Raw genomic sequence first — 18,907 nt, forward strand, 5'->3', positions numbered from 1 at the left:
CGGGATTTATCATTTGTGCGACATGGGCAACAAATTGAACGTGCAGCACATACGATGGGGGCATGTGCGATCGCATACGAGATCGCATGTGTAATTGTAATGTGTAAAGCAGGCTTTAGTGAACAGCTGCATGATATCTGAGTGACTCCCCCGACTGTTCGTGACAGGTTGGACCAATAGTTGACAGTATTTTAAATCGCATCTGCCTTAAACTTCTTTAGAGGTTAACCATAAATCGTAGAAACTAGTGCTAAAAGTCACAAATCGAATAAAAAGTCACCAAAATGTGCCAATGTAATATAATGACTCCTGAAATCTTACTCCAGCCAGGAGTGAGAATGAGAAGCAACATTTGGTAAACATTACATCTCATAAATCTATCTAAAACATCTGGGTAACTAAAGTTGTCAAAGAAAAGTAAAAAACAAAAACTTAAAAATTAAAGACAACTTTGCACAAATCTTGTAGAAAATAAGGTGCAAATTCTAAAGCCACTACAAAGAAGAAAAATACTCCAGAAAAGTGTACAAATAGTAGTGATGAATCGGGGCCTAAAGGAGGCTTTACACGCTGCGACATCAGTAACGATATATCGTCGGGGTCATGTCGTTAGTGACGCACATCGACGCCGTTGCCGACATCGCAGCATGTAACACAAATGAGCGATGATAAACGAGCACATAAATGACAAAAATCGTTGCTCGTTGTCACGTTGCTCATTTCCCTAATATCGCTGCAGCGACAGGTACGATGTTGTTTGTTGTTCCTGCGGCAGCACACATCGCTATGTGTGACGCCGCTGGAATGACAAACATCTCCTTACCTGCCTCCACCGGAAAAGGAGGAAGGAAGGAGGTGGGCGGCATGTTCCGGCCGCTCATCTCCTCTCCTCCTTTTCTATTGGGCGGCAGTTCAGTGACGCTACTGTGACGTCGCTGTGACGCTGAACGAACCGCCCCCTTAGTAAGGAGGCGGATCACCGGTCACAGCAACGTCTCAGAGCAGGTATGTGTGTGTGACGCTGCCGTAGCGATAATGTTTGCTACGGCAGCGATCACCACATATCGGCCGTATGATGGGGGCGGGTGCTATCGCGCTTGGCATCGCTAGCATTGGCTAGCGATGTTGCAGCGTGTAAAGCACCCTTAAATCTTTAAATATAGGATTGCTAAATATTCCCACCACACAACCTTCTAGTTCATTTCCAAGCCTCAACTTTTTATTAATGAAAAATACTAACCCTGGCTGTATGGAAATGCAATTAAAATTATATAGGGTCTCTATGCAAAAGACAAAAAACTCTGGTGAAGATCATGTAAACATTTTTCTATTCAAAATGCCATGTAAAAGAAGCAATCTTCTGTTTGCAGAGTTGCTAGTACCACATTGCATAATAAAAATGTCTGGTATAAATTTCTTAATAGTAAAAACACTTGGCACATACAATTCATAATGATATCAATATGAACAATTTTGTGAATGTTACTGATATTTCAATAATATGTAAAACGAAAAAAAAAACGTCCAATTATCTCTACTACTTTTAGCAGTTCTGGCTAGCAAGACAATCTACACTGTGTGCAGAATGATTAGGCAAGTTGTATTTTAGAAGATTTTTTTTATTATTGATCAACAACTATGTTGTCAATCAACCCAAAAGACTCATAAATATCAAAGCTTAATATTTTTGGAAGTTGAAGTAGTTTTTTTTTAGATTTGGCTATCTTAGGAGGATATCTGTTTGTGCAGGTAACTATTACTGTGCAGAAATATTAGGCAACTTAATAAAAACAAATATATACCCACTTCACTTGTTAATTTTCATAAGGTAAACCAATATAACTGCACAAAATTTAGAAATAAACATTTCTGACATGTAAAAACAAAACCCCCAAAAATTAGTGACCAATATAGCCACCTTTCTTTATGATGACACTCAACAGCCTACCATCCATAAATTCTGTCAGTTACCTGATCTGTTTGATCTGTCAACATTGCGTGCAGCAGTCACCACAGCCTCCCAGACACTGTTCTGAGAGGTGTACTGTTTTACTTCTTTATTTTTCCTTGTAGATCTCACATTTTATGAGGGACCACAGGTTATCTACGGGGTTCAGATCAGGTGAACAAGGGGGCCATGTCATTATATTTTCATCTTGTAGACCTTTACTGGCTAGCCACGCTGTGGAGTAGTTGGATGCATGTGATGGAGCATTGTCCTGCATGAAAATCATGTTTTTCTTGAACGATTCTGACTTCTTCCTGTACCACTGATTGAAGAAGTTGTCTTCAAGAAACTGGCCGTAGGTCTGGGAGTTGAGCTTCACTCTATCCTCAACCCGAAAAAGTCCCACAAGTTCATCTTTGATGATACCAGCCCATACCAGTACCCCCCCTCCACCTTGCTGGCGTCTGAGTTGGAGTGGAGCTCTCTGCCCTTTACTGATCCAACCTCTGGCCCATCTATGTGGCCCATCAAGAGTCACTTTCATTTCATCAATCCATAAAACCTTTGAAAAATAAGTCTTAAGATATTTTTTGTCCCAGTCTTCATGTTTTATCTTATGTTTCTTGTTCAGAGGTGGTCGTTTTTCAGCCTTCCTTACATTGGCAATGTCCCTGAGTATAGCACACCTTGTGCTTTTTGATACTCCAGTAATGTTGCAGCTCTGAAATATGGCCAAACTGGTGGCAAATGGCATCTTGGCAGCTTCTTGCTTGATATTGCTCAATTCATGGGCAGTTATTTTGCGCCTTTTTTGCCCAACACGCTTCTTGCAACCCTGTTGTCTATTTGCCATGAAATGCTTGATTGTTCAGTGATCACGCTTCAAAAGTTAGGCAATTTCAAGACTGCTGCATCCCTCTGCAAGACATCTCACAATTTTGGACTTTCAAAAGCCGGCAAATCTCTCTTCTGACCCATTTTGCCAAAGGAAAGGAAGTTGCCTAATAATTAAGCACACCTTATATAGGGTGTTGATGTCATTACATGACACCCTCATTACAGAGATGCACATCACCTGATTTACTTAATTGGTAGTTGGCTCAAGCCTATACTGCTTGGAGTAGGACAACATGTATAAAAATTATCATGTGATCAAAATACTCATTTGCCTAATAATTCTGCATACTGTAATGGATATACAGCTCTGGCAAAAATTAATAAACCACTGCAAAATTGACAGTTTTTCTGATTTTTCTCTTTATAGATATATTTTTGAGTAAAATGTAAATTCTTCTTTTATTCTATAAACTACTGACAACATGTCTCCGAATTTCCAAGCAATAAATTTTGTATTTATTTTCTGAAAATGAGAAATGGTCAAAATAACAAAATAATGCAGTGCTTTCAGTAGAACACAAAGAAAACAAGTTTATAATCATTTAGAAACAACAATACTAATGTTTTAACTCAGGAAGAGTTCATAAATCAATATTTTGTGGAATAACCATGATTTTTAATCACAGCTTTAATGCGTCTTGGCATGCTTTCCACCAGTCTTTCACACTGCTTTTGGGTGACCTTATGCCACACCTGGTGCAAAAATGTAAGCAGTTCTTCTTTGTTTGTTGGCTTTTGACTATCCATCTTCCTCTTGATTACAATCCAGAGGTTTTCAATGGGGTTCAGGTCTGGATATTGGGCTGGCAATGACAGAGTTTTGATGTGGTGGACCTTCATCCACACATTGATTGACCTAGCTGTGTGGCATGGCGCATTGCACTGCTGGAAAAAACAGTCCTCAGAGTTGGGGAACATTGCCTGAGCAGAAGGAAGAAACTGTTTTGCCAGGATAACCATGTATGCGGCTTGATTCATACATCCTTCGCAAAGTTTAATCTGCCCAATTCCTACCCAATTTTTAGAGTAAGGTAATCTTCTCTGATGAGTCTAATTTTCAGCTTTGCCCAACACCTGGTCATCTAATGGTTAGACGGAGACCTGGAGAGGCGTACAAGCCACAGTGTCTTGCACCCACTGTGAAATTTGGTGGAGGATCGGTGATGATCCAGGAATGCTTCAGCAAAGCTGGATTTGGGCAGATTAAACTTTGCGAAGGGCGTATGAATCAAGCCACATACAAGTTATCTTGGAAAAACAGTTGCTTCCTTGTGCTCAAGCAATGTTCCCTATCTCTGAGGACTGTTTTTTCCAGCAGGACAATCCACCATGCCACACAGCTAGATCAATCAATATGTTTATGAAGGACCACCACATAAAAACACTATCATGGCGAGCCCAATCTCCAGACCCGAACCCTACTGAAAACCTGTGGAATGTAATCAAGAGGAAGATGGATAGTCACCAAAAAACAAGAAGAACAGCTCACATTTTTTACCAGGAGTGTCATAAGGTCACCCAAAAGCAGTGTGAAAGACTGGTGGAAAGCATGCCAAGACGCATAAAAGCTGTGATTAAAAATTATGGTTATTTCACAAAAAATTTATATCTGAGCTCTTCCTGAGTTAAAACATTATTAGTATTGTTGTTTCTAAATTATTATTAACTTGTTTTCTTTGCATTATTTGAAGTCTGAAAGCAATGCATTGTTTTGTTATTTTGACCATTTCTCATTTTCAGATATTAAATACAAAATTTATTGCTTGGAAATTTGGAGACATGTTGTCAGTAGTTTATAGAATAAAAAAACAGTTTACGTTTTACTCAAAGATATATCTATAAAGAGAAAATAAGAAAAACCTGACAATTTTGCAGTGATCTCTTAATTTTTACCAGAGCTGTATGTATATCAATTATTTCTCTATACTGTCTATATTTATGCTGTTTTGTCTATTTGTTTAGGATCTTTGCAACAGTTGCAAGGAAACAATTTTCTTGTTGTTAATTTTCATTTACATTGTGTTTTTAACATCCAGAAGTACAGAGGTTGGACATATACTGTATGTCCACACTTGTAATGATGCAATAAAATTATTTTTATTTATTTATTTTTTTATTATTATTATTATTATTATTATTATTAAACGCTATTAATTTACAAATATTGGGTAAATATGTAGGCTAATAGTATTCTAAAGCTTTGCGGCTGAGAAAATGAACTTTATTCCTTCCGGTGTACTCCAGCTTTCAGTTTTAGGGGAAAAGCCAGTGTGGCATTAATCACTGTGCTGTATACAGTGAGCGGCGGCTGTAACCACGCCTTGGCGCTAAGTGGAATGCTCTCAACTGGTAATCACTAAATATTGAATAGTGACTGAAGCTATTGTCGGCTGCGCCTCTATGACATTTCCTTCTAGTAGTCAGGCTCTCAATGTGAAAAACTATTGAACTGCAGAGTTAACCCGATATCTACACGTTAATAGTGTATTGGGGCATGACAGATTCTCTTTAATTTAGACGTGTTTTTTAATGTCCAGAAGTTACTTGTTTGAATATATGGTATGTCCTTGCTTGTATTGCATAGCTTATTATGTGTTTGGGTGATGGGCGCATTGTGTTGTTGTATTTGAAACTTTTAAATTAAAAGGTGTGTCAAAGGCTTTGAAAAAGATTAGAAATACACAAATATTCTTCCCCATAAGCAAAGGCACATGTTTTGTATTACTTATGCAGTACTGGCTTATTGTCGTATAACTTTAAAACATCACCAGAAATAAATCAGATTCAGAGTAGCATGGGTAGAATTTGGACATATATGTTAGTGTAGATTAAGTTTTCATTTTATTCCGTACTTTGGAATTAGCTGCAAAATGATCTAAAATTAAATATATTAACATTAAACAAGATATACATGTTAACCTTGACTTTTATCTTTATCTCTCAATATGAATTACAATATAACTGATGTGATAATAAAAACATGTCCTGTGACAATGCCCCAGAATGTAACATGAAAAAGTGATCATGAGGATGAAAGCTGAAAATATGGATCATAACTGAAATCTAATATTTTTAGAATAATGTTTAACTTTTTTTTTTTAGAGTTGCAAAATATGCACTTGGACTCGGAACAAATCACATCACTTTACATGTTGTTGATGAATCTTCACAAACGCCAGCATTATTAAGAAGCTATAGAATAACTGTCTATCGAGAAGATCGTCCCAGTCTGCCTTTATTTGACCACTATAAAATGTGTAGATTTTTACAGGTATGGATTAATTTTTATTCTGTGTACAAATATTTTAAACCAGTTGTTCTCTATTAGGACAACAACTTCTGATTCCACAGCTTTCCCCCAGGTAAAATAAAAAAGCCTATACTCAACTCTAAGGTTCAGCACTGTTCTAACGGTGTTGGTAATCACATTCCCGGGGCTCATGTGATGTGACATCATGTGAGCTCTACGTCCAATAATCTCCTTGCCTTTGAACAAATTAGTTAATTACCAAGAAGTGAGCACTGTGGCTGATGCTCACTTCTGTTAATTGTGCCTGTGTCCAAAGGATGGGAAAGTGAAGCTGTCGCTGATTGGAAGCGGGGCTTGCGTGACGCCACAAAATTACGTGATCACTGGCAATGCGAGCCTTGGAACTGCGCTGTCCACAGAGGTGAGTATAGGTCTTATTATTTTACCTTGAGAAAATGTGGAATCAGAAAGGGTTGTCCTAGTGTGCACATCCCCTTTATATATTCACAGTCACTTGCATGTTCACAAGCCTAATTGTGCTAAATTCACACTAATAGGTTTAACTACATTTAAGGGTTCACTCACATCTGCGTGTGAAATCTGGCTCTGGTGTTTCTCCTGAATTGTCTTGGAGTGAGATGCGAGTGATGTTGCACCACAGCAACGGGATAAGCTGATGCGAAGTACTAGGATTTTTGCATGTAATGGATGCACCACTTCTGGGGCAACTGCAGCCTGATATTTTTAGGCTCAGGAGGGCCCAATAACCATGCATCTGTGCAGCCTGAGAATACCAGACCCCAGCTGCCATCTTCACCTTTGGTGATCCAATTTGAGGGGGACCTTTTGGATAGATAGAACTCTTACCTGATTCACCATAGCAGGATTAATTTCATGTAGTTTAGTGCTTTGCAAATTGTACCGTGAAATTACTGTCTATATATTGTTATGTCTCACTTGAGAATGACGATTTAACAGGAAAGGCATATGCTATTCTATGACAGCAGTATTTTCAGGTTAGAAGAGCAATTGATTTTTTTTTTAACGTCATACAAGGTTTATGAGACAAATTAAAAGTAAGCTGACTGTACTATTTAGTTAAGGCATTACCTTTGACCATCTTGTATACAAATGAAGCCCCTGTACAAAAAAATCTTAAGATGCCCTGATTCAGTATCCAAATCCAATTTCCAAAAAGTTGGGATGAAATGATAAATGTAAAGAATATAAGAATACAAAACTTGGGAAATCTCTTATAGCCATTGGAGATCAGCAAATGTATTCGAGTCAAAGCAAATTCTACTCAAATATAACAAAAATCTGCATTCACCAAAGAGTGGATTTTTTGTAATTCCCTTCTGTGCAGATTCTGTCTAGCCAGGCCATTTTGCTGAACTGAAAGGGATATCAAAATGTTAAAAAATAAATAAAATACTTACACTTGCCTTACCACTTACCTCTCTGGCTCCTTCACTCTTCACCATCCCTTGTCCGGTCATTGGCACATCTTCTTATCCTCATCACCAAGCATTGAAACCACAGGCCTCTCCACAGTAGTCCATGTAATGCACATGCAAGGGCACAGTGTATCTCATGATGTCATCATGAAATCGAGATTTAATGTGGACTTGTTTAGAAACGTCTCAGGCCTCATCAGAGCTGGGTGTCCAGGTCTAGCGTGAAAACTAGGGATGAGTGGACCAATGGATAATGGGTTCACTGGGTTCAGCCGAACTGTAGTTAAAAGTTCAGTTTGGTACTCGACCTTGACCACAAACCCTATAAAAGTCAATGGGGGCCCAAACTTTTGTGCTGTAAAATGGTCATAGTAAGGGCTACGGGGCTGCAAAAGGAAGCAAATTGCCCTGCAAATAAATGTGGATAGAGGAACAACTTAAAGGGACTCTGCCACAATAGCAATCAAGGTTACATAGTAAGTAAATTAATAAAATAAAAATTTTAAAGAGTGCCCCCACAAAGCCTGTTTTCAGAATTCCCTCATTGAGCCAACATTTTAAGAGTGCCGCCACTGAGCCTGTTTTCAGAGTTCCCCCAGAGCCAAAATTTTAGGAATGCTGCCACAGAGCCTGTTTTCATAGTTCCGCCACAGTCAACATTTTAAAAGAGACACTCTGTTTTCAGAGTTCCTCATAGAACCAAAATTTTAAGAGTGCAAAAACTGAGCCTATTTGCAGAGTTCCTCACAAAGCCAAAATTTTAAGCGTGCCCCATAGAGTAACATTCCTGTGTCAACCAGAGATGGGAATAATACTTTAAAACAACTTAACCTAACCATTTTTGGATTTTAGTTTATAGCCACCAGGCCCCGATGGACATTCTCACCTAGAGCCCACGTCATATACAGTACCTTTCTGCCTGCCTTTAATAACTGATCATAATTATTTAAGCTCATTTTAACTTCATTATATCCTATCTTCATCGTGTCTTTCTGGTATTTCTTGTTTGTACAATTACAGATACCTTCTTGGTCCAAGAATTGAGGCCATCACCACTGCCTGTATTGTTTTGCCTGTGACAATACTCAGACTTTAAATACTGTATATCTTTACTGGTTTTTATTTTCATAGTAACATGAGATTAAATAATAACTAATATTATAATTTTGAACAACACACATTTCTAAGTACTTCCATTAGTATGGGAGACTTGTGCTTTGATCACCTAACATGTCAAATGATGACTAATTGTTTCCATTTTTTTATTCATCAATGTAATTAACATCTTGTATCTAAACTAAATCTTAGCACGAGTCTTTCGAAAACTTGAAAGTTCTCATGATTTTAATTCCTACAGTGTTTTCTTTCATTTGTTTAAACGCATTAATCAAGAGCGCCGCGTAAAAGATTGATGTATGTTGTTTACTGGTTAGAACAATTGCACATATATACACACAGGTGTTTTTATTTTGGTGTACACATATGTAACATGTTGACTAGCTTAGACAAGTCTCAGTTTAATGTGCACAAGTGTAATGCTATTAACAATGTCCATATAATCTTCTAGTATTAATTAAAATTGGCTGAATGGGCACAAGTAATAATCAGACTAACTCAGGGTCGTTATTAGGTTGGAGAGTTACCTGTGCTATACTTGTACCTTTTTGATGCCCAATTTTGAAATTCCATATCTTGCTGTAAAATATGAAACTGTGACCAAGTGACACATCCGCATCAACAAACTAATTTTTCCTGCAGCATCCACTGCATGGGAAATATATTATTACATGCCATCCATTCATATACAGTTAAATCCAGAAATATTTGAACACTGATACAAGTTTTGAGATTTTAACTTTTTACCAAAACATCAAAACATATTCAAGATACAGTTATATAAACACTATAGCTTAAAATGCAGACTCTCACCTTTAATTTGAAGGTATTTATACCCTAATTGGAGTAAGGATTTAGGGATTCCAGCTCTTTAATATGTAGCTGCCTCTTTCTCAAGGGACCAGAAGTAATTTGACAATTATCACAAAAGCTCTTTAATGAGCTGCATGGACTATTCCCTCATTAATCCATCATCAATTAAGCAAGTAAAAGGTCTAGAGCTGATTCCAAGTGTGGGATTTGCATTTGGAGGCTGTTGCTGTGAACCCACAAGAAGCAGTCAATGGAAGAGAAGCAGACCACCATTAGGCAGATGATCATTACGCTGAAATAAAAAGAATAAATACATTATAGAGATAGCAGAAATGTTTGGAGTGGTTAAATCAACAGTTTATTACATTCTTCGAAAAAAGAGCGCACTGATAAACTTGGAAAGCTAAAAGGCCTGGACATCCTTGAAAGACAACAGTGGTGGATGATCACAGAATCCTTTTCTTGGTGAAGAAAAATCCCTTCACAACATCCACCCAAGTGAAGAACACTCTCCAGGATGAAGGTGTTTCATTATCTAAGCCTTCCATAAAGAGAAGGCTCATGTGAGCAAATACGCAGTGTGAGACCGTCCCTTCCTGGCAGATAATGGCTGTTACACACAGCCAGGATTTGTCTTTAACAGCCACTGGTAGAGCAAAGCTTGTTGGTGACTATTAGGCTCTGTGCGCACTAGAAAAGTGATTTTTCTCAAGAAAATTTCTTGAGAAACTTCTGGGAGTTGAAGATTTCCGCACCTGCGGAAAAACGCATGCGGATTTGTTGCGGATTTGACGCGGATTTACCGCAAGTTGGTCCCTGCGGTTTTGCAATAAATAATATAGATAATCGATAGACAGATAATGGATAGAGTGAAAGATGGATAGATGAATAGATAGATGATAGATAGATAGAGGGATAGATAGATAGATAGATAGAGGGATAGATAGAGGGATAGATGAGAAAGACCTATATAATGTCCCACCTCCCTGCATTTTCTAAGCTGGCACCCTTTAGTGACTTTCATGTGGCACTAAAGGGTGCTTAGCCTTGTATTTAACCATGAAATAAATAAATAATTTAAAAAAAAAACGACGTGAGGTCCCCCCATCTTTTGTAGCCAGCTAGGGTAAAGCAGACGGCTGCAGCCTGCAAACCACAGCTGGCAGCTTCACCTTGGCTGGTAATCCAAAATAGAGGGCACCCCATGCTGTTATTTTACATTAAATAAATAATTTAAAACAAAAAACGTGGGGTCCCCCCCAAATTGGATCACCAGCCAAGGTAAAGCTGACAGCTGTGGTCTGGTATTCTCAGACTAGGGAGGTCCACTGTTATTGGACACTCCACAGCCTAAAAATAGCAGGCCGCAGCCGCCCCAGAAGTGGCGCATCCATTAGACGTGCCAATCCTGGCGCTTCGCCCCAACTCATCCCGTTGCCCTGGTGCGTTGGCAAACGAGGTAATATATGGGGTTGATGCCAAATGTGTAATGTCACCTGGCATCAAGCCCTGGGGTTGGTGAGGTCAGGCGTCTATCAGATACCCGACATCACCAACCCAGTCAGTAAGAAATAAAAAATGGACAACAAAAAAAGTTTTATTTGAAAAAACACTCCCCAAAACATTCCCTCTTTAACCAATTTATTGAAAAGAACAATCAATTCCACGTCCGGCGTAATCCAATAAGGGGGGGGGGGGCACGGCGATCCATACCATAGTCACTGTCCCAGTCAATGAAGAACAGAATGTTCCCCATTGGCTGGGAGAGCAATGCAGTGACCTGAGCTAACATCAATAGCCCAGGTCACTGCAGGGGATGCCGAGCGCTGCCATCAGGAGCATAGATGAGATCATTACCTGCTGTGATGATCTCCTGTACTGCTAACGTCAGCGCTGTCACTGACTTCTATGCCCGCCGCGTTGTCAGAAGTATCGCGAGAGCCCGTGACGTCACCGCTAGTGACAGTCTCGGGCCGCCCGCGAGACGGGCATAGACAGCAGTGACAGTGGTGACATCAGGAGGCAGGAGATCGTCAAAGCAGGTAATGATCTCACCTCCTGACAGCAGCGCTCGGCATCCCCGCGGCTGCCAGCACTGCAGGGTGTCAGTGTCTGCCTGCGCTGCCGCGTGACAGGCTGCTGACACTGCAGGCAGACACTGACACCCTGCAGTGCAGTGTCAGTGACCGCCTGTGTCAGTGTCTGCCTGCGCTGCAGCGTGACAATATGCTGACACTGCGGGCAGACACTGACACCCTGCAGTGCAGTGTCAGCGTCTGCCTGTGTCAGTGTCTGCCTGCGCTGCAGCGTGACAAGCTGCCGATACTGCGGGCACACACTAACACTGCAGGGTGACAAGCTGCTGACACTGCGGGCAGACACTGACACCCTGCAGTGCAGGCAGCCGCGAGGCTGGAGTGGAACACAGACTGCACGGGCACCTGGAGGTCGCACGGAAGCGCTTCTGTGCGGTGTCCAGGGAGTGTGACGTCTGTGTTTACTCTGCTCCGCTTCCTCTTCCTGGCATAATGACATCGCTTCCTGCAAAACTGCAGGCAGCGATGTACATTACCGCAGGTAAATCGCGGCTATACCGGGGGTATACCGCACATCATTTGCTACCTGCGGTATACCCCCGGAATTTCGCGATTACATTACAGTGAATGGAGTGAAATTCCGGGGGTATTCCGTAGGTACCTGCGGAAAATAATGGACATGCTCATTTTCTCAAGAAAGTTTCTAGAGAAAATTTTCTCAAGGAAATTTCTTGAGAAAAATCCGCAGTGTGCGCACAGCTATTTTTTTTTCTCATAGGATTTGCTGGGAAATGTCTGCACAAAGATTGCAGACATTTCTCAAGAAATTTCCGCAGCAAATCCGCGGATAAATCCGCAGGCAAAACGGCCTAGTGCGCACAGAGCCTTAACCTTCTAAACGCCACTATCAATCTGGCAGCGGCATTAACAGCGCGCCGACATGGGGGCGTCTTATGAATGCTAGTGGGTTGCTATGACAGCTGAGGATGACAGGCTTCAAAGCAGACCATAATTTTTGTTATACACAGCAATACTTTGGTATTAGTAGGCTGTATGTAACACATGCAAACATACAGTTGAAGTTCAAGTCCCCTAAGGGGTGTAACAAATAAAGTAAAAAAAAATAACATTTTAAAATGTGAAAAAAATTAAAAAAAAAAACATAAGTTCTAATCACCCTATTTTCCACCATTACAAATAAATATATATAAAATATTTTAAAAAATGCGCATAGAAAAGTTCTATTCATACAATAGATCCCCACATGTATTCAAATAATAGTATGCTACGCATAATAATATCTTGATTGTGTGGATTTGGAAAAAAAAAAAATGCGCATATGTAGTATTGCCGTGTCCAGTAAAGTCCAATCTATTAAAACGTAAAAATAAATAACCCGATCTGTAAACACCATAAACAGAAAGAAGTTCAAAACTACAAAATTGTGGGGATTGGTCATCACAACACCCCCAAACAATGCTGTTAGAAGCGATCAAATGTCATATCTATCCCAAAATGGTATCAATTAACACACACAGCCCCTTAAAACAATAAAAGGTAAATGTTGTGGGTTTCGGAAAATCTTGACACAATCAAAAACATTTTTTTTCACCTGCAGATTTACAATTTTTTTCCACCTCTAAAAAAGTGGACAGGTTTGGTATTGTCGTAATCATACTGACGAAGAGAATCTTATGACCAGATCATTTTTACCACCCCCTAATGTATGTATAAAAACCAATCCCCCAAAATAATTCCAGAATTGCGCACTTTTAGTAAATTCCCAGAACTTCGAATGCTTTTCCATTTACCAGCACACTCTGTTGTAACATGAATGATGTCATTCAAAAGTGCATCTTATTCTGCAAAAAAAAAATAAAAAAATAAAATACACATGGCTCTTGGAAAAAGGAGAGGAAGTATCAAAAACCAAAAAAATTGAAATTGGCAGGAAGGGGTTAATGCTCCCCATACACACAGAATCAAAGTCAGCTGAGCCTGGTCATTTTGGGGGGAATTAAAACTATCATTAATATGTCCTGTATACTTTTCCTGATGGTAACTGTTGGGTGAAAAGAAGATTGAGCATATCTAGCCCTCCATACTGTTGGTTAAAAAAATTATTCGTCTAACAGCTATCTGTTATAAATCCTCTACATACAGGAGAGCTGCTGCTGAATTTCTCTGGCAACGGTTTATCTCCCAGAGAACAAATGGATTGGCCATTGTAAATCCAACAATCCTTCTCTGCCTTGATGTCATATTTTGGGGGAGTGTCAGGATGCCCCAATACATATCTGTATAGACTGCCCACTGATCCTTCTGAAGTCACAGGGTTCAGATGACTTTAGTCTCATGTGTATGGGGGCCTTTAGTTGTTAACATGTACAACCTTTTATTATATAGTTGGTGGATTAGCTTCTGAGACGTCAAGTAAGTACTTCAAAAGGCGGCTTTACACGCCTCGATTTATCGTGCGTTCACATGTGCGATCGCACCCGTCACCATCGTTTGTGATTTACAGGCAATTTATTGCCTGTGTCACACAAAGTCGGTAACCCCCGTCACACGTACTTACCTCCCGAACGATCTCACTGTGAATGGCGAACATCCTCTTCCTGAAGGGGGAGGGACGTTCGGCATCACAGCGACATCACACAGCGGCCGGCTAATGGAAGCGGAGGGGCGGAGATGGGTGGGACATAACATCCCGCCCACCTCCTTCCCTCCGCATTGCTGGCGGGACGCAGGTAAGCTATGTTCATCATTCTCGGGGTGTCACATGGATAGATGTGTGCTGCCTCGGGAACGATGAACAACCGGTGCACAGAAGGACGATCGATTTTTTTGAAAATGAGCGATGTGTCAATGAGCAACGATAAGGTGAGTATTTTTGCTCGTTCACAGTCGCTCGTAGCTGTCACACGCTACGATATGTCAAACGATGCTGGATATGCGTCACTAACGACGTGACCCCGACGACATATCGTTAGATATATCGTAGTGTGTAACGGGCCCTTTACCCCATCTCTGTTGAAATAAAAATACACACTGCACCAAGCTAAGAGCCCACATTGACAGGCTGACAATCATGAACAAGCGCTCCTTGGAATGCTTGTTTCCAGATTATTGACCTGTCTAAACAGGCTGGCAATTCCCCGCCTAACATGAAAACTCTGGAGTGATTGAATGGTTCATGCCGGCAATAAAATTATTGTTCTCTGCAGCACGTCATCCTTTCTACTCCGGACATGTACTGCCAATGACTATGATATTCCATGCGCACAGAACACATATTAATTATTGTTTTGTGCACATAGACATCAATGCAGCTCGTTTACAACGGGTAGTAAATGACTGCCAATCATTTCCACAGTGGTAATCACCTTTACTTAAAGAGGTGGTCCATTACAAAGCATAGTGTCCACATTGATATAAAGCAGGGAAAGAAGGCTTTTTCTAAATACCTTATTTTTCCAATTGCTGTTTACTCATCCCCATCACTTGACCTGGGCCACTGTTGTGCCACCCAGGGCTATGGGGTACTCGTTCCCAGGCAGTGTACTACTTGGATGTGTCACTGGGTGGCCATTGCCTGGTTCCATGACCCTGGGGGTCGCTTTTAAAAAGGGGTTCATATACAGGGGAATAGTTAATAAAGTTTATGTCGTGATGCCACTTGTGGGTTGCGGTTATGGATATAGAACCGCCACTGCACAGTCTCTCCGCTGGGGCTGGTGTTGACGGCAGCATGGATGTTGGGCCCTCCACAAGTAGGGCCGGGGCCCCAGGGAGTAGGTGAGGGAGTTAGATGCGGAAAGAAAGGTAGTTGTACACAAGGGGTTGCTGTGTAACTGGTTCTTTTTACTCACAGTAGATGTTAACTGGTACCCAGAAGAAGACTGGTATTCACCTCTGGTTCCCTTAGTGCCAGTGCCTGTTGATGACTTGGTGGCTTCTTTCCCCTGCACCTTTCTCAAGTTGGTGGGTCTCCATGGCTTGGAGCGTCTGGGGGTCGCCTTCTGTTTGTTTCTCAGTTTTTGGTCCCTACGGCGGCAGTATAAACCCCGTAGGGTTAGTTTTCTATTCCGGTGCCTGGTTCTCCCGTTACTGCTGGTGCCCCTAGGACCTCTAAGGTCAGTGAGGTCCTGGAAGGTCCCCTCACTGTGCAGATTTTATCAGGTCTGCCTGGAGCATTTGCCTGACCTAGGGCTCTGTACCCTGTCGGTGCTATGGTTCCGGGAGTACTTCGCTGTACTCCACCGGCAACCACACGCATGGGCCCTCAGGTCACTGTCACACTCCCGTGTCAGTCCCGTTACGTCCGTCTTCTCTCACTTCCACTTACTAACTGTCTAACTGTCTGTTCCCACTCTCCTGGTTATTGTCTAGTGGACTGGATCGGCTCCACCCCTGGGTGACCATCCACTGGCTCCAAGTCTAGTCTGTCACCAGTCTGTGGATGGGGGAAAACTGGGATTATAATGTGTTTTGCTTTTACCGGAACTGGTATTCCAGGTCCCTGGGGGTAGGCCCTGCATCTTTGACAGGATGCAGTACCTTGTAGTGCCCTGATGGATTCAGGGGCGCTATACTGTGATCTCTGATGTTCAGTGATGTCAAGTCATCTTCCGGAATTGTAAGTTGACTTTACAGCGCCAAGGCGGGACCCAGTCTACGTGAGTGACTCTTCTGTGGGTGGAGTTTCATCGCACATCACAGCACTTTTCATGCTTGTGACGCTCTGTTAGGCCTCTGCCACACTCACGTGAAAATTACGCACATGCCACGAGACACGTATTTTCCCTGCGTGTTGCGTGTAGGTAAGTACGTGTCTCTGGTACATGCGGGCCACTTGTGTTCTCCGTGTGATATTCGCGATAACACACGGAGAACCAGTAATGTGCATACTCACGTGGTCCTTGCTGATGTCCGTTGTGCTGATCTTCGGTCTCCGGTCCTGCTGACTCCCCGCTGCTGCTGCTGCCAGCCGCAGTGAAGTGAATATTAAATGAGCATAATGAGTGGCGGTCGGCAGCAAGTGACAGCAGCGGCAGAGACTGCAGGGCTGGAGAAGGTGAGTAAAGATTTGTTATTTTTTTCTCTGACACGTGAGTTTTCTCCGGCGCGTGTCACACGGGACCGCATCCACACTACATCCGTGTGGTACGGGTGCGGGCCGTGTGACACTCATGCTGCCAGAGAAAAAACGGACATGTCAGCGTGTTGGAAAATGCACACATGTACAAACGTACATGGACACACGTTCCGTGTGGTTTTACGTGTGTGTGCCTGCTACCATAGGGTAGCATTGGTGTACGTGTCTCCGTGCCGCCGGTACGTGCAAAAACGTACTAAACATGTACCGGCGGCACGGATGTGTGTCGGAGGCCTTAAGCGGTGAAGGTGAGAGTGCGCGAGATGCTGGGCTGATGTGACATCATCAGACATCAGAGGTCACAGGAGCCTGGGTCACATGATGGACATAAGCTGATAGCACCACTCACAGACTAAACTGGAAAAAGAAGGTATTTAGAAAAAGACTTCTTTTTCTGCTTTAAATCAATGCTTTGTAGTGGACCACCTCTTTAAAGAAGTCCCGTCTCTCTAGCCTGTTATCTCTCATGTGACTATTCTTACAATTTTGTCTGTTATTTCTGTTGGAACTGTATAAATGAAGAGAACTGATATTGTTGCGCTTCTATTCCCCTTGTCAATGGGGTATTTTGTTACATACTGACACTGTCAATCAGTGCTTTCAATGTCAGACATGTCATATTCATAGTAGGATTGGTAACACTGACTTTATTTTCTGAAAAGATACAGAGGAATATAATAATGCTGATGTACATTGGAATGTCTAAAGGCCCCGTTACATGCAACGACATCGCTAACGAGATGTCGTTGGGGTCATGGAATTCGTGACACACATCCGGCTTTGTTAGCGACGTCGGTGCGTGTGACACCAACGAGTGACCATTAACGATGGAAAATACTCACCTAATCGTCCATCGTTGACACGTCGTTCCTTTTCAAAAAATCGTTGCTGGTTCAGAACGCAGGTTGTTCGTCGTTCCTGAGACAGCACACATCGCTACGTGTGACACCTCGAGAACGACGAACTACAGCTTACCTGCAGCCGCCGGCAATGCGGAAGTAAGGAGGTGAGTGGGATGTTCGGCCCGCTCATCTCCGCCCCTCCATTTCTATTGGGCGGCCCCTTAGTGACGCCGCTGTGACACCGCACAAACCGCCCCCTTAGAAAGGAGGTGGTTCGCTGGCAACAGCGACGTCGCTCAGCAGGTACTGTAAGTCCGTGTGACGGGTCCGAGTGATATCGCTGCGTGTAACAGGGCCTTAAGAGCTATTTGTGCCAACATTACTGGACACAACTGGTACATTCCTGAACACCTAAGAAAGCTTATATACTGAATATACATAATATTCAAAACATGAAATTTGAAACTTGAAATTTACTGATGATGTGTTAATGAGGATTGTAAAAATGTATGCTTAAGGGAGATATCACAATGCAAAGGTTTTCCCTTATTCCGCAGCAACAAATGCCTATAATGTATTTTTATACATTGATGGCTACATCCAGACATGTTTTACTAGTACCCAGTTATTATTAGCATTTATTTTGGAAAACTCCGTACCAAGCTGTGTGTTTGTTCTAAAGTTGGTTACTAGCAATAAAGCCATGTTACATTGTATCAATACCTCTTACAGATCGCTCTTTTAATGTGACACCTGTCGCATCAGTGAAAGGGTAAATAAATGGGAGGGTTCCCTTCTGACACTTAAACGGGCTCAACTGGTATCATGCTTATGGAGGAAAAGGTCAGTGACAGCAGTGTGGCCTTTCTCACAGTAGGCTTTAGCTAAATTTCTAATCCAAATACTTTTTCTAACTTTCTTTTATGTTTAATCCCATTACGTTCTTCAAGTTTCATTGCAAGTTGATACTCTGTTGAAGGTTACAATACAAAGACAGAGCTAGGGATGTTGACTCCAGCCTTCTAACAATTCTCATGCATTTCAGTAATCCTGGATTAAGTTCAAGGCTATTCATATAAAAAGTGTGTGGCTCCTAGCAATGTCAGCGTAAAGGGTACCAAAGATTGCCCTTGCACCAGTCACACTTCCCAATCGATTCAATGTGACACAGCTAAATAGTCTATAAAGACAATTATGTCTCACTATCTGTTTATGACAGCCAAATAGGTTTTTTTTTTAAAAAAAACTATTTAAAAGAATAAAATTTGATAATTTAAAATCATTATAAAGCAAATTACTGTTTATGTGCAACCAAACTAAAATCAAATTGTCATGTTCATACTTCTATATTACTTTTGGAAATTTCTGTTACTAAAAATGCGCCACATAT

The 18,907-nt window shown here is 41.4% G+C and overlaps 1 protein-coding gene across 1 annotated transcript in view; it reads left to right on the plus strand.

The window, feature by feature from the left end:
• The window catches only part of CPED1 (cadherin like and PC-esterase domain containing 1), a 519,469-nt gene that overhangs the window by 285,272 nt on the left and 215,290 nt on the right, over positions 1-18,907 (plus strand). The window contains exon 15 of the mRNA XM_075345048.1: positions 5,948-6,116. Within this exon, the coding sequence (XP_075201163.1) occupies positions 5,948-6,116 (169 nt within the window). The remainder of the gene's footprint in view (positions 1-5,947; positions 6,117-18,907) is intronic.

The sequence above is a fragment of the Anomaloglossus baeobatrachus genome, chromosome 4, assembly GCF_048569485.1.
Source record: "Anomaloglossus baeobatrachus isolate aAnoBae1 chromosome 4, aAnoBae1.hap1, whole genome shotgun sequence".
Taxonomy (NCBI): domain Eukaryota; kingdom Metazoa; phylum Chordata; class Amphibia; order Anura; family Aromobatidae; genus Anomaloglossus; species Anomaloglossus baeobatrachus.